The 24,763-nt window shown below is 32.1% G+C and overlaps 1 protein-coding gene across 1 annotated transcript; it reads right to left on the bottom strand.

Annotated features, from left to right (window-relative positions):
• Positions 1-461: 461 nt before the first annotated feature.
• Positions 462-13,004, bottom strand: LOC123534885 (uncharacterized). Its single transcript, XM_045317344.2, has 9 exons — positions 11,924-13,004; positions 10,624-10,651; positions 8,321-8,878; positions 8,071-8,142; positions 7,309-7,710; positions 6,050-6,271; positions 5,181-5,264; positions 2,896-2,966; positions 462-2,554 (listed from the first exon to the last, which is right to left on the bottom strand). Exons 1-9 carry the CDS (start codon positions 12,533-12,535, stop codon positions 1,922-1,924), a joined length of 2,682 nt encoding a protein of 893 aa, XP_045173279.2. The 5' UTR covers positions 12,536-13,004; the 3' UTR covers positions 462-1,921.
• Positions 13,005-24,763: the final 11,759 nt, after the last annotated feature.

Here is a 24,763-nt window from a genome sequence, read left to right as displayed (position 1 = left end):
GTCATTTGTGCAGGAAAGAATCGTTTACCATAATGTCCAGTACTGGACAGGTATAGTGACCATGCACGGACACAGCCAATTTTCTCAGAGGGGGTCCGATCCCCTGACCCCCCCCCCCCGCCCACAAATTTTGAAATTTAGCAATTCGTTTTTTGCATTCTGGGACAGTTTTATGGACTAACCTGTTAAATTTGGGAAAATGATAAAATCAAGCTTTCTTGAAGGTAAAATTCTTAGTTTCTTTTAGATAAATAATATGAATTATGTCGGGATGTCGGGGTCGTATGTAGCAGGCCCCAACCCCCCCCCCTCTGGATCCGCGCATGGTGACATATCATGCTTTCTGTTTATGCAGGTAAACTTGTGTTTGGTTAAATTTCAACAGAGCACAATTGTCTGAACAGTGTATAAACTCATTACTGTTTTTTCAGGCAAGGGTGGAAAAAAAGTGGTAGACAATGAAAGCAGTAACATTTTTATTAAAAAAAAATGAGACAAACATTTCCAACATCTTTGGACGGTTCAAAAATCCCATGTTAAACATACGATAAAGCCCGAAACGCGTGAAAATGTTCCGAATGTAAATCGGGTGCAGTAGGCGTATAGAGTTAGATTATGCGTCTAGACTGATTAAACTGGGCGAGTCTACTTACTTATTACTTGAGGATGAAAAAAACGTGTTTTTTAAATGTTGCTCTTAAACAAGGGTGGCGGTTGAACTACAAAAAGTACAACAACAGTTAATTCACAACAAATCGTACGTTATGTGTTATAATCAGTAGAAGCTAGTCGTATTTACGCTTATGAGACCTGTTTTACCCACAAGTAAAGAATTTACAGGTCCATCATGAAATATTTTCCCCAGCAACAAACTAACTAATTGTTATCAACTTTTTAATACTTTTATGATTTAACCTTTAAAGACTGAAATAGTAACTTTCACAAACACTCGTATCAAATAGCAAATCTTGACATGTATTCTAAATAGTTTTCATAAAAATATAGCTAATTTTCCAAAGGACTTTATTCACGTCCTTGATTTTGCTTTGGTAAGATATTAAAGTTCAATGCTAAGGTATGCCAGTTGGCAATCTAAATGGTCTTTTTTTCTTTTAAACTGCGCGTTTCACGCCCCTAGGTGAGATAAAATGATGTTTGTTGTATTTCAGTCATCGTAAACTTAGACCTTGCTCATTATTTGACTTGAACGTATCTTGTAGGGCCCACATTCCTGATTAGACATTTATCAAAATCATCAGAGTAAATTTTTGAAACTCATTCATTTCGGATGAACATCTACATAAGTCTGAATTATAGAGCAACCTAGTGTATACAGAACCTTTTTTTCCATATACTAAAACTTAAAAGTCAATTTCTCATATGTGTCATGATCAGACAATAAGTAAGTCACTAGATACAACATTAAAAATCCTGGACACACTACAAAGGCAATGTTTTTTTTCTCTTCATGAAACCCCTCCAGATTGTCTGCTTGCTTAAGGTTTACAGCAAAGACACAAGTATCGTTAAGTCATCTCCTGTTTTATCAGTACTACGCACAGTGCTTTGTTTGGCGCAGTTTCCTTTTGCTGCATCTTGCAGCAAAGTTGGTACTTGTAATAGAAAGCAGTAGCATAGATATACATTAAAATAGTCACGTCCTTATCCCTGTTAAATCAGAAGCGACAGACAGGCCATTTTACTGACTTTATATAATCATACAGTATGTGGCCAGTGATCAACTTTATTAGTTACAGCGCGTCCGTTTCGCATTAATTTTGCTGTCCCTCTTATAAGGTGAACATTGAAAATAAGATTTGAAGTGCTAGTTTACAATATTAGTCCATTAATGACAATTAATCACAATATACAATGGTTTCAGATGCCGTGAAATACGAAGTGAGATGCATCTTATCAACAATTATTTGTTGGCTTTTCCAACGTGTGGTTTCCACATAGGTCTTTCTAGATGCTTTTTTCCTTTTGCAGAAGTATCGATGCGGCCTGGTTGCAATGAGTTAACTATGTCAGGCAAAGTAGTTCCACATCCTTCTCCATGTTGTTGTTGCTGTTGCTGCTGCGGATTCTCTTTCTTAATAAGTTCATTTAAAGTGCTTGCTATGAAGTTTATTGTTTTTTGACTTTCTTCCTGTCTCTTGTCCATTTTCTCTACTTGATGTTGCAAATTTTTAATGTCATCTTTAAAGCTCTGCTCTAGACTTCGCACGGCTTTAGTGTGGGCCTCAAGCTTATTCTGGATTTCATGTAACTGTTCTAAGGATTTCTGAGAAGTACATGTAGATTCATTTAGATTTTTCTCTAGATTCTCAACAGCGACATTAAGATCTTCTATTTCTTTATCCTTCTCTAATATTACTTTTGAAAGTTCTTGAGCTCTTTCTTCAGACACTGTCGATTTTTCTTGTGATTCTTCAAGCTGATTTTTCAGCAGCCTTATTTCCGTTTGAAGTCTATGCACTTTTTTCTTACTCTTTTTTAACTCTTCCCTTAGTTTATGTATGGTAAGGGTGTCCTTTTCATCAAGTCCGCTATTCTAAATTTGAAAAAAGCAGAATTTATGTTTAACATTACGAAAGATTCAACTGACTCAAGTTTTTCGATATACACTTACCTGTAGAATGAATAATTTTGTTCTTTCTGTAAGTCTTTATTATAAAGGCAAGATTTTAAAATAGAAAATTTACAGTATATCCAGTAAAAAGAAGGTATTAGTTTATTTGTTTTGAAAAATACTTGGTAAAAATAATAAGTGAATCATTTTAGACGATTTCAGTCTATAAAACAATGAAGGAAATAGTGTTTTACTGAATATATCAATGTATGGTTTCTTAAATTAATTGATTGTACATAGAGTAGGCTATATTATTTACTTACCATATCTCTGTTTGGAATGCTCGGATTATTTTTTAGTGGCTTTGTAATAGTCGGTTGATCTTTCCGAGTACCTGGAATATAGACTAAGTTTATTATACATAAAACTCTTATACAAACAATTCAACCTATAGTCCTAATCAAATTGAAATTTGTAATTATATAGTTATTCTTTATCCCCTCCAGTCAATGCTTCATAATGAAAGAAATATAAAAAAAAGGAAAACCAAGAAAACGAATCTTTTTGGTGCACTTTGCAAGGATTCTAACACTTATATCAATATTGTAGATTTTATTATTATTATTGCATATATTTTTTTTTCGATTTTCTATAACAATTAACTGTTTTAAATAATATATTGTACAACGTTGAGGTAAATGGCAATTGACAGCAGCAAAAGTTTAAACACTTACCTATTGAATGTGTTAGGTTATCTGTTTGAGGACTTTAACTAATAACTTTAATACACGTCGGAAAAATACTTTTATATTAAATTACTGCTTTTCTTTCAAGCACAAATAGATATTGAAAACCAGTTGGAGAGGTCACTGATTGTACTGTGATGGGATCATAAGGTTACCGTTAAACTACTGAAAATGCAGACATTTACATAATTATATTTTGAAAGTAGAGTGATTTATTATGGCTAAAAATAGCACCTTAATTGAAAACTATATCATTTACGAAAGAAATAAAAGAAATTTTTACTAGTTGGGGGTGAGATATAGGTATATGTTACAGTTGTCTTTCAAAATCTGTTTTGAGAAATGTAATTATATACAACCTGTCTTCGTAGATTTAAAACTTCTAAAGAATTTTGATTTACACCGATAAAAGTAGACGCATAAAGGTCAGTGATTATATTCTGAACAATGTTTGAAGAATAATAATACACGCGTCACACTGTATCAAAATGTTGACTCTTAAGCTATTTCTGTTTTTGGCAAGATTTTTTGTCATGCTTGTGCAGCTACACCAAATTCGAAATTTTCGAAGTACATTTGTACTTACGTTCAAAACGTGAAGTCTCTTATTATACAGATACAGTAAAAGACAAGTATTTATAGGTTATAAGCTTTGTATCGGGAAAAATGCACGAGTTCTTCAGCGGAAATATTGTGCGACTTTAGGAGCGCAATATTCTTAATGCATATTTCCCGATGCAAAGATAATAACCTTTTTATTACATACGCATCTACACGTATAAATATTATGTTAATATCATAAATATGTTCAATAGCCTGAATAGGATTGACAATATTGAACTAAATAGAACAAAAATGCAACAACACACACTGAATTACGTCAGGCACCCGCTATGAAATTCCGGCGTCAGTGTATGGGAAAATATTGACGTTTCCTTTACCAATGTAACTTAACGGGGAATAGAAACGAGTATGTAATAAGTTCAGAATACATATACTGTTTCATAAGATATTATGTTGTTCAATCAGTATAAAAGTAAACGAATTTTAGAGAGAAAGAGGGAAGAAAAGACGATTCCAGACCAAATCCAAGATTACTACACCTGAAGATTACAAATCTAAATGAAAAATACAAATGTGAAATGGCAATTTAATTTTCAAATCATATATTAAAGTTGTGTTTATTTTTTAATTACTCGATAAATAGGTTCAAACTGATCAATTTGTTTTTGTTTAATTATTTCGAATACAACATAATGAGACATACGTGACAGATGTTTATTCCTTACTAGAAGCATCTGGTTTTAGGAAACATTGTCAATACATGTAAATAATCTCTACAGAAAACATCCTAAGCCTATTATTGAGTTGAATGATGACAAAGCTTTGATGTGAGTATATAACATATTGCTCCCGAGTGGAAAAGTAGACATTATCAACATGAGGAGAATACTATCAGCCTACACCTATTCGGAGTGAAAATTCAAATGTTTTTATTTACACACTTTAGATTTGAAAAATATTAATACACTTGAAACCTATATGAAAAGCATGTAAATTAATCAAAACTAGTTACAATCTATTAGTGGCGCTTAGCACTTTAAATTCAGTGAAAGGTGTCAAGTTATCAACAATATATTGTTTCTAAAATAGATCAGTAACAAAAGCTTTTTCTGTTACAAAAGCTAAAATACTCATCTTAATTATAATTCAAGTATATCAAACACGTAAATACAGCCAAACTAACTTGGCAATACACGTTAATTAAGAGACCATTTGCAGTATGAGACCATTTTATGTCGTTAAATTACAAATTATGTTGTATTAACTCGACCTTCCATGAAACTGTAATAAAGGTTTACCTCGACTTGCACTGTATTTCATTTCTTCGCATCTCTTCTCGTTCGTTTGACTTGAATTTATCACGTGGAAACTGGCATCTTCCCCTACAAAATAAAAAAATGTATAGTATGAAAATGTATTATATGCCTTGCCTAGAAAAAATATATAGATAAAGAAATGTCATATAAGGTGTGGTAGCGACCCCAGTAGGGCACGAACTTTTGACCCTTCGGGTTTGTTAGGCCAACACCTTTAACCACTAACCACCGCTTCACTCATAATAGTTGTTGCACTATATATATTCGTTTGCACTCCATATATTCTTAAATGAGTAAACATAGTTAAGTATCATAGTTTTAGTCTCAGTACCTTCATCTTAAAACTCAAAGTGTATTTTCTCACGACATGTAAATACCCTGTGATGTTTGGTAGCCAAGGACAAATGCGTTTTCCAGTTATTGATCGAAACCGTTGTCAACCACAGTTACTGTGCTCTTAACCTTTAACCTCCTTAACTCTTAAAAACAGGAATAACTGACCACAGGCAATCAGTATATTTATTTTGTTGCGGGTATGTTTACGCAGTTTTGTTTTCGATCGAAACATTATTTTTGTATTTTTAAAGTCATTATTACTTAAACATGTGGCCTATCGACCTAAAATAGTAGTGTCTCCTATCAATGACAATCGACCTGTTATGTTTGAATACTATAACTCAAAATATTATTTAAAGAAATGTCTGAAACAAATATGCAGTTTCCCTCAGAAGATCTTTTGAGTTTAGCATCGCTTACCATTAATATACGTTTTTTTCTTCACTTTCACCTCGCTTGTACAATTTTCTGTTTTACAATTTCTTACGTTAATAAAGAACAAATATGCTTTATACCCGTTTGAATAAAAACCCCAGTGTTAGTAAATTCTTTAAGGTCAGTGTCTATTTTCAAAGATATCCTCTCGCCGCAGTGATATGAAAGTGCATCTGCTAACATATTGACACTATTGTTCGTACTTTCGTCTCCCAAACCTGTCAAAACTTTGCGCATGCCTTCTGCAGACGAACACCTAATTGGTACACTTAAATATGAATGCTGTCTGCCTTGAATATAACCTGAAATTCAAGCATATAAAACAAATTTGTAAGACACAATAAATATATAAATGCAATGTTTTTACCTTACAGTTACAAAGTCAGAAAATAAAATGATGAAGAAAGTAAATCTTATATGTTGTTTCAGAATATGATGTGTATATTTATTTTATAACATATACTGAACTAACTTGAATAATTAAATATATTTATTAATCAATGTATGACAAAATACTTCTGAAGTAAAAAAAAGCGAAAATATAGCAGACTTTATGCGTATGGTTGTATATGTCTGTTTCGAGATAGGTCCCTATTTTCTGAAAATATTTCAGCAAGCAATAATAGTTTCTTCTTTTTGCCTAAAAATGTTTGAGCGCAAAATTTTGCGTTAATGTTCGAGACTGCCAAGGGGTGCTTGGGAGCTATTATAATATTAGTCTTGATCTTCCAGCAAAATGGACGTTTCCGGAAAATATTATTGCATTCGAGATTTGCATTTTATTTGTAGGAAACCTTAGGCTGTTGTATAGTGGTCATATTTTGCAACAAGATAGCTAAGTAGCTATCACGATAATACTGTAAACTTTCTAGAAAAAAAATCTTTTCAGCAACAAAACATTTTCTAAATATTTTGTTAATCTTATCTCCATCGTGATAATTTTTAAGTATTGCGATAGCTACCTAGCAATCCCGTGGGCGAAACGTTCTACCATACTATTGAGATAAACTTTCAGACAAAGTTCTAAATCTGTATCAATAGAACTTTGGAAAGTATCGATATAGCTATGTAGCTAATAAATGGTTACTAGGGAACTTACGAAAGAGTATTGCGATAAAAATGATTATCATCGCAGCAATGTTTCCGGGCGGAAACCTTTCGGCTATTGAGATATTTTTTCAGAAAAAGTTTTTTTACCAACCTATCTCGTGGCAGACATATACCACTATAGGTGCGAATGGTAAATTGGAGATATATCGGCCTTTATAGATAGACAAAGTTATTCATCATAACATTATTTCTTTATTATATTATGTGAATTATCCTTTTCTACTCTCACCTGAAGGCTGCTTCTTCTCCAACACGTCAAACAGGCATTCCATTGTAAAATGCCCTTGTAAAGCCAACGGTGTGTCACAAAATAGGCTTAGCTCTATGGAAACATCTGTGAGGTGACTGCAGAAATCATTGCCATCAAAATACTCTATTGTGCTGAGTATACCTCTCCACGAATAACATCTTATTTGCAAAAGTATGCAGTGCCTCTCTATCTTTTCAATCCTTGAACCTGGGATCGACTTTATATTTTCCAATATTCTGTCCACAGCTCCCCTTACAGCTCCAAATTCTGCCGGACTATCGGACATTTCAAGAGCTGTCTGCCAGACAGTTTCTAGTATTTCTTCTGCAGTTGTTCTCTTTTCGATGCTGCTGCCGAGTGTCATCATTTGTAGTTCTAGGACTTTAATGAATAAGTATCTTATTTTATGCTACATTTCTCATTTCGAGCTTGGAAAATATAAACATTCTAAATAACTTTATTATGCTAATATAATTATTTTGTGTACTTGATGACCATAAGTTAGTGCATCATGTTTAAGGCGTATCAAATTTAGCATGCTATCTACAAGGTGTAATGGAAAAATGAATCGCTGTACAGATTTAGTGTAATAATCTATATGTGTTTTTCAAATATAGTAAATGAGAGCGTAAATTTCATAACTGCCGACCAGAATCCTCACTTACAAATAAAATGTAAGTCAATATTAACTTATACAATTCAACCTTGAATAAGGAAAAGTCAGAAACTTGGCTGTCGTACCATGGTCCTTCATAAACGGTACCCCTATATCGTCCATTTCTTTCACAGTCTCCTTCAGTTTCGCAACGGTTGCTGCATTAAAACAGAAAACAGAACTTCAGCATACACGTTCATTGTTAAAACCTTTTTGACTATTTCAATTGAAAAAAATCTGGTGACTTATATCTGTGAAACTATAGTTTCAATCTACTCAAGTTACTATATATTTTTTCAAAACATTTCTTAAATTATCATAAAAACAGACGTATACCTTTGTACGCATTTTCAAAAATCTTCAGTTGTTCAAAGCACTTTTCATGACAGTTTGTAAAATCGTCAATCGATTCTTCTTTTGTCGTTTCAATGATTCTATCACACTCTTCCTCTATGCATTTGTCTGACTTTGTAGAAAGTTTATTGAGACAACAAATAAGTGATTCACATTCAAAGCTCAGTGAAACATTGTCAGGGTCCATCATTGTCATGTTAGAACATCGGTTTCTAGCTTCAATGATCGTTCTGATATTCTTGTCATCAACATTGAAAACGCTAATCAGTATTTTCGCAAGAGTCAAAATGTCCCACATTTTTACGTCCGTGTTAACAGTTTGATCATCAATCTCTGGGAATACCTCTCTGTATAGAGCTTCATCTTTGAAATCTGCCCTGAGCTTATCTTGATTATTTAACAAAATTGTTTCAAATCCTTCCTCACTTTCCGATACGTTTTTGTCTAGAATGCCCTGCAATACCAAACGTCCGCCTTCATACAATAGTTTAACGTAACGGCAGTAGCTCTTCTGTTTTGTTGTAAAGAACTGACTAAAGTCTGGAAGAGATTAACGATGGAAATTTGTTTAAAATTCAAACATATTCAGGAAGTGAGGTTATATACCATACTAACATTGCAATTTTAAAGTTCATAAAACTGCTCATTGTTTAATTCAGCGTGTCACCTGCTTTTAAAAGTGAATATGCTATTGGCTGTCATTTTTTTTTAAAGTTTTATTTTGGTTTAATGTACATGGTACACTTAAAATGGTTTCTTTGCAATAAGAAAGCCGGGATATTCTTAAAAACTACAAAACTGGTTTAATTGAAATAAGAAAATTCTAAAATCATAATGATTTACTGAACAAACACACATTCCTGTTTTAGAATATGAACCCGTAATCAAATATGGAATTATTTAATTCAAGCCCCAGATTAGTCAAAATTCTCATTCTGGAGTATGAACTTAAAATGATACCGTAATCAATATTTCAAGAGCTTTTGACTTTTCTTTAATTTCTGGCATTTTGTTAACCCGGTCCGCAGCCCTCGCCCACCATTCCCAGCCCCCACGTAAAATATGTTAGTGTTCGTTCTTACGTTTTCTGTATGCAATTAAAAGCTTAGGGGCTAAGAATTGCTTGCTCGCTTCGTTCGAACATCATTATTGATTGTTTTTAACACTAAGGAGTGTGCCAATTTAATGCAAGCTTCTTATCAGCACTTAGGCGGGCTTTAGGAGCATAATGCATGTTCTTCTAGCTTTCCTCGTACGCCGTCATTCGATTTAAGTCAGTGGTAATTCTGTGAAACTGAAAACTTAAAAAGGCATTTATTCTTGTTTTCTCTGCTCGAAAGTAATTAGCACATTACAACAACCTTGTATTATGCTTGAGGTAATAAGCATAATCTTTAAGCTTACGTAATATGAAAAATAAAAACATGTACATTTCAGCTTAAATGTCTTCTTCTGTGTTAGTTTTACAGGAGGGGGAAAAGAGCAAAGCATTCACGTTTAACGTCTGACACAAGCTCGGTTTCGAACATATATCAGCCCGTTATAAAAACAACAGTGAGCATGCTTTTTAACATTGCTTTTCACTCCTGGCTTTTTGTTATTTTTTTTTATCTCAAATTTTCTTGATTTCCTTTTTGTTTCATCTAAAATTTAATTTACGGATGGACGCGCATGGAAGTGTCTACGTCCCTGAAACGGTTGGATAGTACAGGAACATTGAATGTATAGGAGCATGGATTTTGTCAAAAGTATTGCCCCTTATACCTGATTATATTGTTAAAAATAATGCATGTAGGCATGTTTCTCAGAAGCTACTTGAACACATATTTACTAGGTAACTTTTAGGCAGCATTTGCACCTTTTTTCACTTTACACGCTAGCAAGATTCTATGGAACCGTTCTAGTGAATGCTTTCAAAGTATTCATAAGTCTTCGGCATCAGTTGTTCAGTACCAAAGCAATTATACCCAGTTTAGCAGGGCGTAATAATGAGTGGGGCAAACACTCAGCAAAATTTGGTAACAAAGACGACATACCTCCGTTTTTTTAAATGAAGCATAAATTATGCGAAACAAATCCTAAAGGCATGCCTCATCTAAGTTGATAACATATGATTATTAAATTCTTTTAGTTGTTCTAATTCCTCCTCAGCTGAGTAATGGCTGATGTCATTTGATTAGACAGATGAGACTTTCTATCATTATTTGGTTCTGTTATAACGGCACAATTTACATATATGAGATTTCAAATGCTGACATATTGGTATGCACTAAATTTACACTTACCTTGAGTTCTCTTCAGTAACTCTTCAACCTGCGTTTATATTAGAAAAAAGAAAGTTGTATATTACCTTAAAGTTAAATACGTTATATATACTGGTACTGATGATAACTCGGACAGATGATAAGGTCGACCACCTTGGAATTATTCGGTTGCATTCGATTAATTATAAAATTGAACACACCATTCAATAGTTTCCACTAACAACACCAACTGGTGAAAACAAAAACAAAATTGGTAAATATTCTGTATAAATAAATGACTTACATTTATTTGTAGAAACATTATTTGTCCAAAATTACTGGGGAAGAGGATGTTTTTGCCCATGCTCAATGTCGAAACATGAAGGCCTGGCATTTGGTAACTTTTCATTACTTGATCAGGAATGACTGTTGCAGCTTTTTGGGGGAAAGTTTCAATATAATTCTATGAGGAAAATTTTGTAAATGTCAAAGTGTTCGAATTTATCATCAGTCAACATTCATACAGTCCCCATTTTACATACCCCATTCAGGACCTCACTTTGTATAAGTTTGCTTACTAAATGTAAATTTGAATTATGTAAAGGTTTCAACAAAGGTTAAGCTTTATTTGATACCGACCATTCATTACAATTGGCAGAAATAAAAATGTTACAGGTAAAAAACCTCATTTTCTGTTCTGGTTTATCATCAGTACCAGTACACTAATTTTAGTGTATGGACAATGATATATGAAATAAAATCTTTGGCAACTAGCTTCAAGTACCTAGACTAAATTTTTCAACCATGTTCAAGCTATACAGGACATTATCTCTGTGAAGTGCATTCCAGACACATGTTATTGCAGTTAAATGAGAGATATGCAAAGCACAGAAAACCTCTATCAAATAAATATTTAACAAAAATATTTATTACATTTTTGTATTTGTGCAGATATGCTTCAAATAGACCTAAAATCAGCCTGCTTACTTTTCATTTATAGAGGCCATATTATATTAAGTTCTATTTTTGATCAAATGAGTTTAAGTATGGGTTTGCAGCTTTGAATTTCATCAAATTTAGAACTCGCAAAAAAAAAATTTCGGCATTCTATTTGGGGGTCTACTTGGAAGTTTTGATATTTAAAAAAATAATTATTTATTTCCTAGCACACGCAAAACAAAAGAACAACACAAAATAAAAACATGATCGTGTGAAATAGAAATGTAGAATCAACTTTTCTATTCCGGCAAAAATTGTTCGTTTTTTCATTGTAGATATTATACTCTTACATTAAACTGATATACTTGATATGTACCACTCCATTTAATGTTTCACAAGTTACCTTCTCTTGTATGTTTCGTATTTCCTCACAACTATCCCACCATTCTCTCAATGTGGCAAGGTATTTTTGCCCTTGTTCATTTCCAGCATCTAATTCTCTATCGCGATATTCTGCAAATTGTTTTTTCAGTCTGCTTTCAGATCTTGGTTCCACTTCATGAATAAGCCTTACTAGTATTGTCTTTACTCCATTCCACAAGTGCTCAAATTTAGGTTTATGCATCTTTGCACGTGTTTGATGGCCAATTATTGAATTTCGTATCCGCCGTAACCGAATTAAATCGGCCCCAATTGAGTGGTCCTCTGCATCTGGTAGCGATGTCCAATTACTACGTGCCAGCTTCTTTCGGTACAAATTTGTCAGTAAAGTTATAAGAAGTGATATATCAAACTGATGTACACGGTTACCACTTACAAGAGAATACTCAATATCACTCAGAACTTTTTTTCTTTTTAAAGAATGTAACTTTTTAGATTTGGATTGCAAATACGCTTGAACATCTTTGTCTGGGGTGAAATATAACATCACTTTCAAAACTGTTTCTGTTCCAAGGTCAATGTACATGGAAATGAAACGGAGATAGTAAGCTGCTTCGTCGGGATTGTCAGACATAACTAGTTATTACTTCAGTATTTTGTTGTTGAAACATTCGGACACATCGATAGATAGAGTATAATAAATGGTAAATTAATGTTTCGACAGGAGGTGTCCGCTTCATTCTTACATCTGTCATCCTACAGTCACTTCATAATTATATACAATATATTTTTTTTCCTGAGAAAGGCTAGGGTTTTCACACATTTTAGTCGCGATTTGTATAACGTCAAGTCTGTATTATAATGAACTATATTGACTTCTCAAGGCTAATGCCGCCATTTATTCAACACCATCTTTCATAATCAATTGTGAAAATAGTCGAAAAGTATTAAGTTTTATCTTCCAGCAGAGTAATCCTTTAGCATTCAGAATTCAAGATGATCTATTTAAAAAAAATGCACATTATTTTATTAAGACGAAAACGCCTTGCTACCCTAATAACACCTGATTTTCTGTGCTATAGAATACTTAAAATACTAAAATAATTTAGATTATATATATCGAATTATAACAAGGGGTTATCTATACAGTTGGCTGCTTCATTGCTTTTCAATTGAAACAGAAAAAAAATGCGACACTTCCTTGATTAAAACAAAGCAGAATGTGAAAGTGACTGCCTGATTAAAAGAAATCGTGGCAATCGTTAAAATGCCATAATAAGCTTAAATAGGCTGCTCTAGATCACTATCGTGTTTCATAACGTTTTTTTTTATCAAAGGGTGATTTGTTACCGATATGCCTTTTTCTGGTAACTATGATAAATATTTCTTGCATGAAATCTTTGGCAATGTTTCTCTATTTTATTTAGGCCGAAAGGACAAATCTATAATGTGACAGATACATAATCTTGCGAATCGCTTACAAATAGGTACTTAGAATGGATCAATAACTACCTTTCTCATAGACAATGCAGTAATACCAACCTATCACAACGCATAGTTTGTATTTTGTGACCCTAAACATTTGTAATTCTTTTCTTTTGTAATAAACTTATATATAAAGCCATTCATGTTGACATAGTGTGACTGCACTCTTTTTAAAACCACTTACAATGTATATTTCAATAATTATGGAATAGTTAAGCGGTTGTAGACTATGTACTCCTTTGAATATCAATCCGTTTTTTTTTTTGTTTCTCGAATACAAAGATTATAATGATAACGGGTAACTCAAGTTGATTTTTTATCAATTATGTCGCTACAAATGATGATACATCGGCTTACAATTACACACACTTTGGACATGTTTTGGTTTTTACTGTATGTTGATTTTTGCTAAGGGTGTCTAAAGGAGAACAAAGAGAAACCATTAAATAGTAGAAATGCAGGTGTATTAAACACATGTTCAAACAAAAGGCATATTAGTCCATAGTAATGTAGCAAAAGTTGATTTAAGAAGATTTGAACATTTCAAAAGAGTCGTAAAGGTAGTTATATTGTCTTTGTTTCTTTTTTGGACCGTTTCCTTCAATTTGATTGGCTAACAGAACTTTTTTACAAGTGTGTAAAACAAATTTATTCGGATAACTTTTGTGCTGCTCCCGATATTGGACTATTTTTTTCACTTTTTATTTATACTGATTTGAATTGTTTTTGTTTATAAACAAACATTTTAGGATATGGTAATTCTGCTACCCAAGGGCGGAAGTTAATGAAAGTAGTATTAGAAATACCGCAGCGAGCCCGATTTTGACCCCCCTGACCCCTTGACCCTATTCTAAAAAATCCAATGCCGGACAATTTAAAACCAAAAAATAAACAACTTTTCATAGTACTTTATGAAAACCTATAGTAAAATATGATTAAAGATAATTTTAAACACTTCCACCAAATATTTGCCAAAATCCTGCCAAGTGGCAGCAATGTGGCAGTCGCTGCCAACTTGACAAACTTTTGGCAGAACGTTGGCAAACACAAATTCAACCAATCAAAAGTCTGCCATTTTTCTGCCAAGTGGCAGCAATGTGACAATGTCTGCCAACTTGGCAAACTTTTGGCAAAACTTTGGCAGATTATTTTTATTGATAAAATGTAACTTATTTGATCTTATTTTGAATTAATAACTACATTATTAGTCTTTAAATAATTTTAAATATATTTGATATAGATGAGTTTACAAAATAAAATATATTGTTTGAAAGAAAGAAGATTTACTGATAATATAAATCCTCATTATGTTACAACAAAAAACGGGAGAAAAATGATAAGGGCTACTTGTTCATCTTGTGGAAAAATGAAATCAAAGTTTGTTAAAAGTACTATCAAAGCAGGTAATTTAGATATTCACAAAGCAATGTTACCTTTATTACCTAAGAAAGGTTTAACACTTCCAGGATATAATTATTGTGGGCCAGGAAATCCCCTAGATAATGGACCCCCTGTCAATGAACTGGATGCAGTATGTATGGACCATGATTTTTGTTATGACAGTGGTGTAAAAAAGGGTACATGTGATAAGCAAATGCTTTCCAATTTAAATAAAACTAAATCAAAAACATTTGGAGAAAAGATTGCAAAACATTTAGTTGTGAAACCTATAATTAAAACAAAATACAAACTTGGGCTGGGACAAAAATCAAAAAACGGGAAAAGGGGGTAGAGTATACCCCCGGAATCACATGGAGCGATGAATTAGCAGAAGAATTACACAAACCAATTAAAAGGAAATTTAGGAAACGAAGAGTGATAGTTAATGATATTTATGATACTTGGTCAGCTGATTTAGTTGACATGCAAGCTTTTTCAAAATATAATAAAGGAGTAAAGTACTTGTTAACCGTTATTGATATATTTAGTAAATATGCTTGGGTTATTCCATTAAAGAATAAAACTGGAGAATCTGTTACTGAAGCATTTGAAAAAATAATTTCTGAAGATAGAATTCAGGGACAAAAGTCCCCGAAGACTGCAAGGATTCCACAAAATTTATGGGTAGATGTAGGAAAAGAATTTTATAATAAAAAGTTTGAATCATTTTTGAATAAAAATAAAATTAATATGTACCATACATTTAATGAAGGAAAGGCTGTAGTTATTGAAAGATTTAATAGAAGTTTAAAAAGAATAATGTGGAAATATTTTACAGCAAATAATACTTATACTTATTTAGATAATTTGCAGGATATGGTTGATAAATATAACAAAACTAAACATTCTAGTATAAAAATGACACCAACCGAAGCCAGTAAAAACTTAAATAAAGGTACTGTTTACTTTAATTTATATGGTGATTTAAAGATATCAAAGAGCAAAGCAAAATTTAAAATTGGTGATCGAGCTCGTTTAAGCAAACTTAAAAGACATTTTGAAAAAGGATATACACCAAATTGGACAGAGGAAATATTTATAATTTATAAAATTAATAATACAAATCCCAGAACATACTCTATTAAAGATTTAAATGATGAAATAATTCAAGGTTCATTTTATGAACAAGAACTTTTACCTACTACACAAGAAGTTTTTAGAATAGAAAAAGTTATTAGACGAGACTATAAGAAAAAACAAGCTTTAGTAAAATGGAAAGGTTACAATGAAAAATTTAATAGTTGGGTTCCGTTTAGCGATCTTGAACAAATTTAATTTAGAAAATATATTATATAAATGAGCAATAAAAATCTAATTTCTAATAATAATGGAATAGAAACAATAGATCAATTAATTATTCACTTAACTAAACTAGCTGCTGCTTATAGAAAAAGTTATAAATTTTGTGGGAGAGTAAGTACCGGATTATATATTACAGCAGGTGTCTTTGGTTGTTCAGCTGCATTAGCACTTGTTCCAACTATTCCTATATTTGTAGCAGTTGCTGGCGCTGTTCCATCAGTAATTACCATATTTACTAACAGACTAAAACTTGACGACAAGAAATTTTTTTTAAAAACACATCATCACAAAATAAAACAACTTATAACAAAAGCACGGATTGGAAAAGTAAATAAAGAAGATCCAAATAATGTTATTCAGGATATTTTTACAATACTATTAGAAATGCAGAAAGAAAAAAATTATTCAACACCTCTTGAAATGCATATGAAGGAATTTAAACTTAACGGATATAAAAGTAAAAAAGAAGAAGAGCTGTATTAACTTTAATTAAAGATTTTTTCTATAAGTATTTTATATAAATGAGAAAACAAGACACAGAAGTGACCTTGCCTATGAAGCAAGGCAGATGAAAAAGGATGACAACACCAATGTCAAAGGATCATGGACCTTTAATGGATCAATATACATTCAAACATTCACAGATGAAGTTGTCAAAATAAATAGTAGACTAGATCTGAAGAAATATCAAACTAAGCCACCAGAACTAGAACAATATTAAATAGAATAAGTCAGTTACATATAACTGGCCAGTGAAGAACTGTGTTTAAGATTTAAAAGTGTATTACATGTATATGTGGAAACTGTTTATATATATATCTGAGTATATATCTAAATTAGTTTTGAAACCTATGATTAGTTTTGTATGTAAACTAGAAAGGAGATGTCATGTTTGATATGCTAGTTTGGTAATGAGGATGATGATGGTGATTGTGTTTATAATTATTATTTGATGGCTGATGTGATGGTGATGATGATGATGATGATGATGATGGTGAGTAAGAGGATGATTGTGATGAGTATGATGTTGAAGATAATGATGAATATTGTTTTGATGGTATACAGGATTGACATAATATTAGGAGAAGATGTTGATGTTGATGATGATGATGATGTATACTATTATGGCAGTTAGAATTAAGACTACATGAAAATAATATGTAAATTAAATAGACATTAGTTTGATTGTGATGAATAAACTTCTTGTATGATATGTGATGGTGATGATGATGATGATTATGATGTTGAAAACCATTAAGATGGCTTGACTAAAGACTACATAATGTGTAAATTAAATAGACATTAGTTTGATTGTGATGAATAAACTTCTTGTATGATATGTGATGGTGATGATGATGATGATTATGATGTTGAAAACCATTAAGATGGCTTGACTAAAGACTACATAAGAATACTGTACAAATAAAATAGCCATATATGTGTTTGTTTTGTGATGAATGAATTATCTGCATTGTATATGATGATGATGATGGTGATGATGATGATGATGTTGATGACTTATAACTATTGTAATAATTATATGAGATGCAGGACAAATAATGAAAATACAATTGACTACCTTGTGATGATAAAATGTATAAATAAGATGATGATGATGATGTTGATGCTGATGCTGATGATGAAAACTGATATGATAGCTAAAATAAAAACTGCATGAAAATAATGTGTAAAATGAAATAGTCATATATATAATAGTTTTGTGATAAATGAAAAATTTGTATGATGTGTGATGATGATGATTATAATGATGATGACATTGATGACTATTTTGTGATAGCTAAGAAAATGGTGTATGTTGAATGATTACATGAGATGTAGGTCAAATAATAAGAATACAATTGTCTATTTGTGATGAATAAAATTTCATAAATAAGAATATAATGATGATGATGATGATGATGATGATGATGAATACTGATATGATAGCTAGAATAAAAACTGCATTAGAATAATATGTAAACCAAATAGTCATATATTTGATAGATCTTTAATAAAGAAAATATTTGTATGATGTGTGATGATGATGATGATAATGATAATGATATTGAGATTACTGTTGTGTAGCAAAGAAAATAGTGTAATGCTTACACGAAATTTAGGTCTGGTGATGAATAAAATTTTATAAATAATAATAATTAAAAAAATATATATTATAATAGATGATGCTGATGATGATGATGATGAATACTGATATGATAGCTAGAATGAGAACTGCATGAGAATAATGTGCAAATTAAATAGTCATATATTTGATATATTTGTGATAAAAGAAAATTTGTATGATGTGTGGTGATGATGATGATGATGATGATGTGATAATGGTGATGATATTGATGACTATTGCGTGATAGCTAAGAGAAAAGTGTAATGATTACAGGAGATGTAGGTCAAATAATAAGAATATAATTGTCTATTGTGATGAATAAAATTTTATAAATAAGAATATAATGATGATGATGATGATGATGATGATGATGAACACTGATATGATAGTTAGAATAAAAACTGCATTAGAACAATATGTAAACCAAATAGTTATATATTTGATAGATTTAATAGAAGAAATGTTGTGTGATGTGTGGTGATGATGATGATAATGATGATGATATTGATGATTACTGTTGTGATAGCTAGAAAATAGTGTAATGCCTACATGAAATGTAGGTCTTGTGAGAATAAATTTTATAAAATAATAATAATAAAAAAAATAAATAATAAGATGATGATGCTGCTGATGATGCTGATGAATACTGACATGATAGCTAGAATAAGAACTGCATGAGAAAATGTGTAAATTAAATAGTCATATTATTTGATAGATTTGTGATAAAAGAAATATTTGTATGAGTGTGTGATGATGATGATGATGATGATGATAATGATGATGATATTGATTACTACTACTGTGACAGTTAAGAAATAAGTGTAATGATTATATGAGATGTAGGTCAAATTATAATAATACAATTGTCTATTCTATGATGATTTGCTTTTATTAATAATGATACTATGATAAAAATAACAACAATAATATCAATAATAATATGATGATGATTAGGAATACTGATATGAAATCTAGAATAAGGTTCTGCATTAGAATAATGTGTAAATTAAATAGTCATATATTTGATAGATTTGTAATAAATGAAACATTTGTATTTTTTGTGATTTTAAGTACTCTGTGTGAGAATGTATTATGTACTGTATGGAGTGATTATAATTTGTGCTATAATATTACATTTGATATAGCATTATTTTATATCATACACTGTATTATGTAATTTGTATCATAAATGTTTAGTAAGTACCAGTATGTAGTAGAGAGCTAAGTTTTTTTGAAACTAAAAAACAAGACTTAACTGCTTTAGACAAAACTTCACTGTGTCATCCCTGTCATACATATATTATTATATACATTTGTACTCAATACTTTCTAACGTTACAAGATAGTAATACCAAGTATTTAATATACAAGTTACTCACAGAGATGTACGGCACGCTATATCCAACGCAACTGCAACTAAATCCATAGTAAATCCATTTTGAAAATAACCACTTTACACAAACAAATTCTGACGATGAGCACACATCTTTGAAATTTACACAATATTGTACACTTACACACAGGATAAATATATTCATTTATAATTGTAACCAATGTTTAAATTGTGTCAAATTCATCATCTATTCCATATGCCTTCATTTAGAAAATTATAGTAATAACAAGTACAATGTAGTAAAACATTTCATTCATTACTAATTACATAATCCAATGACCATTCAATGAAATATACACGCTTCATGTACTTGTCTGGCCGTATCGGCCAATGAAAATGAAGCACTCGTTTCACCCCGTGTAACCTCTGTCAATCAAACACATCAATGACCACGAGAATTAATATACACACATATAAATATATTCATTCAAAATTGTAAGTAATGTTGAAAACTTGAAACTGTATTAAATTTATTATTATATTCCATATACCACAATTTGGACAATTATAGTAATAACAGGTTGTAAAACATTTAATCCATTACTAATTAGATAATCCGATGACCAATCAATGAAACATACACACTTTATGTAATTGCCTGGCAGTATCGGCCAATGAAAAGCACTTGTTTCATTCCGTGTAACCCTTGTCAATCAAAACACATCAATGACCACGTGAATAAAATACAGAACAGTCGAATAAGTTCTAGCAGTAATAACAATATATTTTGTTAAAAATCAAAATTGTGTGAGGTATATATATCTATGTTTATTATGTTCAGTTGCGCACTCGTACTTCTCTATATCTTTGATCTGTTCTCTACTTTCTCTCTATCCTTGTTCTACTACCCTTTTGTCTTAGTCACTTTAGATACTGGTTAACCTCACCCTATGAAGCATTAGTCCTGGTATTACCTAATGGCTATAGAACTAACCATGTATAGGGTGAGGATTGGACTCTTTGCCTTTTTTCAGATGAATATAAAGGGACTGCGCCACTTTACGAATTTTGAGCTGATAACCTGGATGTCCATGATACTATTATGTGCTGGTGATATTCATAAGAATCCAGGTCCTGATTCATGTAGCACACTTCATCTGTTCTATCTGTTTCTGAAGTCTTAGAGACTTTCGAAATTCTCTCTCACTGTACACTATAATGTTCAAGCTTTTTCAATAAAAAGGATATTTTGCAAGGAGAACTCAACATTTTGACGTCATTTCTTTTACCGAAACATGGCTAGGAGTAATACTGAGTCGGGTTCCATTAACTTTGAAAATTTTACTGCTCCATTCAGAAAAGACAGATCAGGAGATAACCACTGGAGGGGTCCTTGTTTATGTTAAAAAGTCATATACCAGCTATTCGAAGATATGACCTGGAGCCGGTGGAATTGAATGTATTTGGATAGAACTTAGAACTGGTCACAAGAAATTTCTTTATGGAACATTCTATCGTCCTCCAACTCCACTCCTCTTGTTCTGTCTAGTATAGAAACTCAATTGGTTTGCTTTTGACACGAACATAAGTAACATTATAATTTCAGGTGACTTCAACTTAGATATGCTTAAGCCTGGAACACAAAGAAAAATTAATGATATAGCCACACAATATAACATGACACAATTAATAAATGAACCCACACATTTCACTGAATCATCAACTCTCTCATAGACCTTTTTCTTGTTTCATCCTCATGTGATGTGTACACGTCAGGTGTTGGAGATCCATTCCTTGATCAAAATATCAGATTCACTGTCCGATATATTGTTGTCTCAACTACTCTAAGCCTCATCTAAAGACTTACAAAAGAATGGTATGGAAATTTGACCAAGGTGACTACGACAATTTAAGACAAGAGGCAGCATTCTACCAACTGGGACTCCCTAGCAGATGATGATATTGATACATATGCAAATAATATCACTCAACATATCATTTCCATATCAAAAAAACATATTCCTAATAAAATAACTACAATTAGACCAGCCGACCCTCCATGGATGCACAATGAAATAAGAAAACTCATCAGAAAAGAAAAAGAGCATATGACAAGGCAAAACGTACACAGAGCGAACATCACTGGACCAAATACAGACAAATAAGAAATAAAACAATCAGCTCCTCAGAAATGCAAAAACACATCATTCTCAAAAACTGTCAGATAAATTAAAAAATGAAAATCTTAAACCAACAGATTATTGGAAGATATTAAAGAAATTCATATCACCTTTAACTAACCCAGCATTTCAAATCTTAAATGATAATGGTAATCTTATCACATCAGACACTGACAAGGCAAACCTACTTAATAACTTTTTCCAATCGCAAACATTACTTAACGACAATACAAAACACTGCCACACATACAATTAAATCCGAATCACACAATAATAAACTCTATCAATATCACAGAAGATGAAATAACTGTAACACTCAAGTCACTTTCAACAGGAAAAGCAGCAGGACCAGACAATGTAAATAATAGAATCCTAAAGGAATTATCACAGCAATTAGCAAATCCATTTTGTAAACTCTTTAATATGTCACTTCATACTGGAAATTACCATCACAATGGAAACTTGCACACGTCTGTGCTATCTTTAAAAGAATGACCCGCAATTAGTATCAAATTATAGACCAATTATCTCTACTTAGCACCATCAGTAAAGTATTAGAAAAAAATCATCCACAAACATGTTTTCAATTTTTCTTAGAAAATAACTTATTTCTTCTCTCCAATCTGGATTTGTCCCCAACGACTCAACAACAAACCAACTTGTCTCGATATACAATACATTCTGTCAAGCACTAGATGAAGGAAAAGAAGTCCGTGCAGTCTTCTGTGACATCTCTAAAGCCTTTGATCGCGTTCTGGCACAAAGGTCTTCTTTTCAAACTCGAATCTACAGGTATCTCTGGACGTCTTTAGACTGGTTTCGTGACTACTTATCACAAAGAAAACAAAAAGTAGTTCTTCCTGGTGGCTCTTCTGATACAGTTGTAATCTCTGCTGGTGTACCACAGGGCTCTATTCTGGGACTCTTCTCTTCATTGTTTTCATCAATGATATTGTTCATGACATACACTCTACCATCAAACTCTTTGCTGACGATACAAGTCTATATATCATTGTAGATAATCCAATATCTGCTGCTGAATCTTTGAACTCTGATCTTTTAAAAATAACTAAATGGTCGAATGACTGGCTAGTAGACTTTAATCCAAGAAAACAGAGTCTCTTCTTATCTCTCGTAAAGTTAATAAACCCTTACATCCTCCTTTAACCATGCATGATGTCCAGATCAATGAGGTTGAATCCCACAACATCTTGGAGTTGTCCTCTCTAAGACGGAACATGGCACGAACACATAGATAGTATCAAGGAAAAGGCGTGGAAACGTATCGGTATCATGAGAACCTTAAAGTTTATTCTTGATCGCAAATCCCTCGAAACTATCTATCGTCTTTATACGACCTCTTCTTGAGTATTTGATGTGGTATGGAGTAATATTACCCACCAGGAAGAACTTGAACTTGAGAAAATTCAACTGGAAGCCTGCAGAATCATTACTGGAGCAACCAAATAGTTCTTTGAGAACCTGTACAATGATACTGGATTTGAGCCCCTTAAAATCAGGAGAACACAAACATAAACTGATCCTATTCTATAAAATGACTAATCTTCTGACTCCCCATTATCTCTCCTCCTTGGTTCCAGATGCCGTTGGCCAAACATCTGTATACAATCTAAGAAATGCAAACAATATCAGAAACTTTCAGTGTCATACACAACTATATGCTAACTCTTTCCTACCATCAACCATAACCGAATGGAATCAATTACCACTAGATCTGCGAAACTCTCCCACACTAGCCATCTTTAAAAGGAGACTCTTTTCTGGAGGACATAAAGCCCCGACCATTACTATGTTGGAGACCGCAAATACCAAATTCTCCATTGTAGACTCAGAACACATTGTAGTTCTCTAAATGAAGACCTCTTTTCCAAGAACATCGTTAATAGCCCACTATGTACATGTGGCGAGGCTGAAAATACATACCACTATTTCTTCAACTGTCCTATTTACACAGAGGAGCGCGCGCGGAATTATTCAAACAGCGTCCAACTAATTTCCAACATAACACTACAACTTTGCTATATGGTAATCATCAATCACAAACACACACAAATAATTCTATCTTTCTACACGTACAAAAATATATACAGCAAACAAACAGATTTAAAACATAACACGACTCCAAATATCTAATTCTTAATTCAGACCCTTTATGAGTATGATACAAGTCCGTCAAACATAACCAAGTGCTCTAAGTGACCTCTACAACCTATCTTTTCTTGCTTCTTGCTTTCTGTCCTTTCTTTCCTGTACGATCTCATAGATATGTTTTTGTCTTTACATTTGCTTTAAATACTAAATGAATACACGTATATTTATTTTCCTTCATTTTATGTCTAACCGGTCTACATACAATACTGTTTATTGTGAAGTTAACATGTTACCGAAATAAAATACCAAAATACGCAAGGAGAGAGTTTCAAATAAGCTTGGCTTTCTACTCAATCCTTCATGCTGTAACTATGTAACGTTTCATGTTGTAAATATATATGAATAAAATATTGTTTAAACCAAATGAGAAAAATTATATCAGTTGAAGGTAATATTGCATCAGGAAAAAGTACGTTTTTAGATATTATTAAAGAATATAATCCTAATTTTAATATAATTCCAGAACCAATTCACGAATGGCAAAATGTTATGGACTCTGATTATAATTCATATAACCTTTTTGAACTTGCTGCTCAAGAACTTTCCAAATATTTATTTTCTTTTCAGCTAACAACTTTAAACAGTCATATAAAAATGTTATCTTCTGCTAAACAGTTTGATGGTGTTTCTGTCTTGAACGTTGTTATTTAACTAACAGTAACGTTTTTACAAAACAACATCACGACAATGGTGTTATAAATGACCCCGAGTGGGCAGTATACATCTTTCTTAACTGATCATATTATAAAACCATATGGAAAAAACCCAATTGATGGATTTGTTTATGTTAAAACCGACCCAGAAATAGTTTTTAAAAGACTTCAA

This window comes from Mercenaria mercenaria, chromosome 12, assembly GCF_021730395.1.
Source record: "Mercenaria mercenaria strain notata chromosome 12, MADL_Memer_1, whole genome shotgun sequence".
Lineage (NCBI taxonomy): Eukaryota > Metazoa > Mollusca > Bivalvia > Venerida > Veneridae > Mercenaria > Mercenaria mercenaria.
Note: the sequence above shows the minus strand (reverse complement) of the source record. Positions and strands in the feature narration are given on the sequence as shown.

Coding starts and splice junctions, on each gene's coding strand:
- LOC123534885 (XM_045317344.2), bottom strand. CDS start 12,535: ATGTCTGACAATCCCGACGAAGCAGCTTACTATCTCCGTTTCATTTCC. Junction 10,652..11,923: donor TACGAAACATACAAGAGAAG/GTAACTTGTGAA, acceptor ATATAAACGCAG/GTTGAAGAGTTACTGAAGAG. Junction 8,143..8,320: donor TTTTGAAAATGCGTACAAAG/GTATACGTCTGT, acceptor GTTTTAATGCAG/CAACCGTTGCGAAACTGAAG.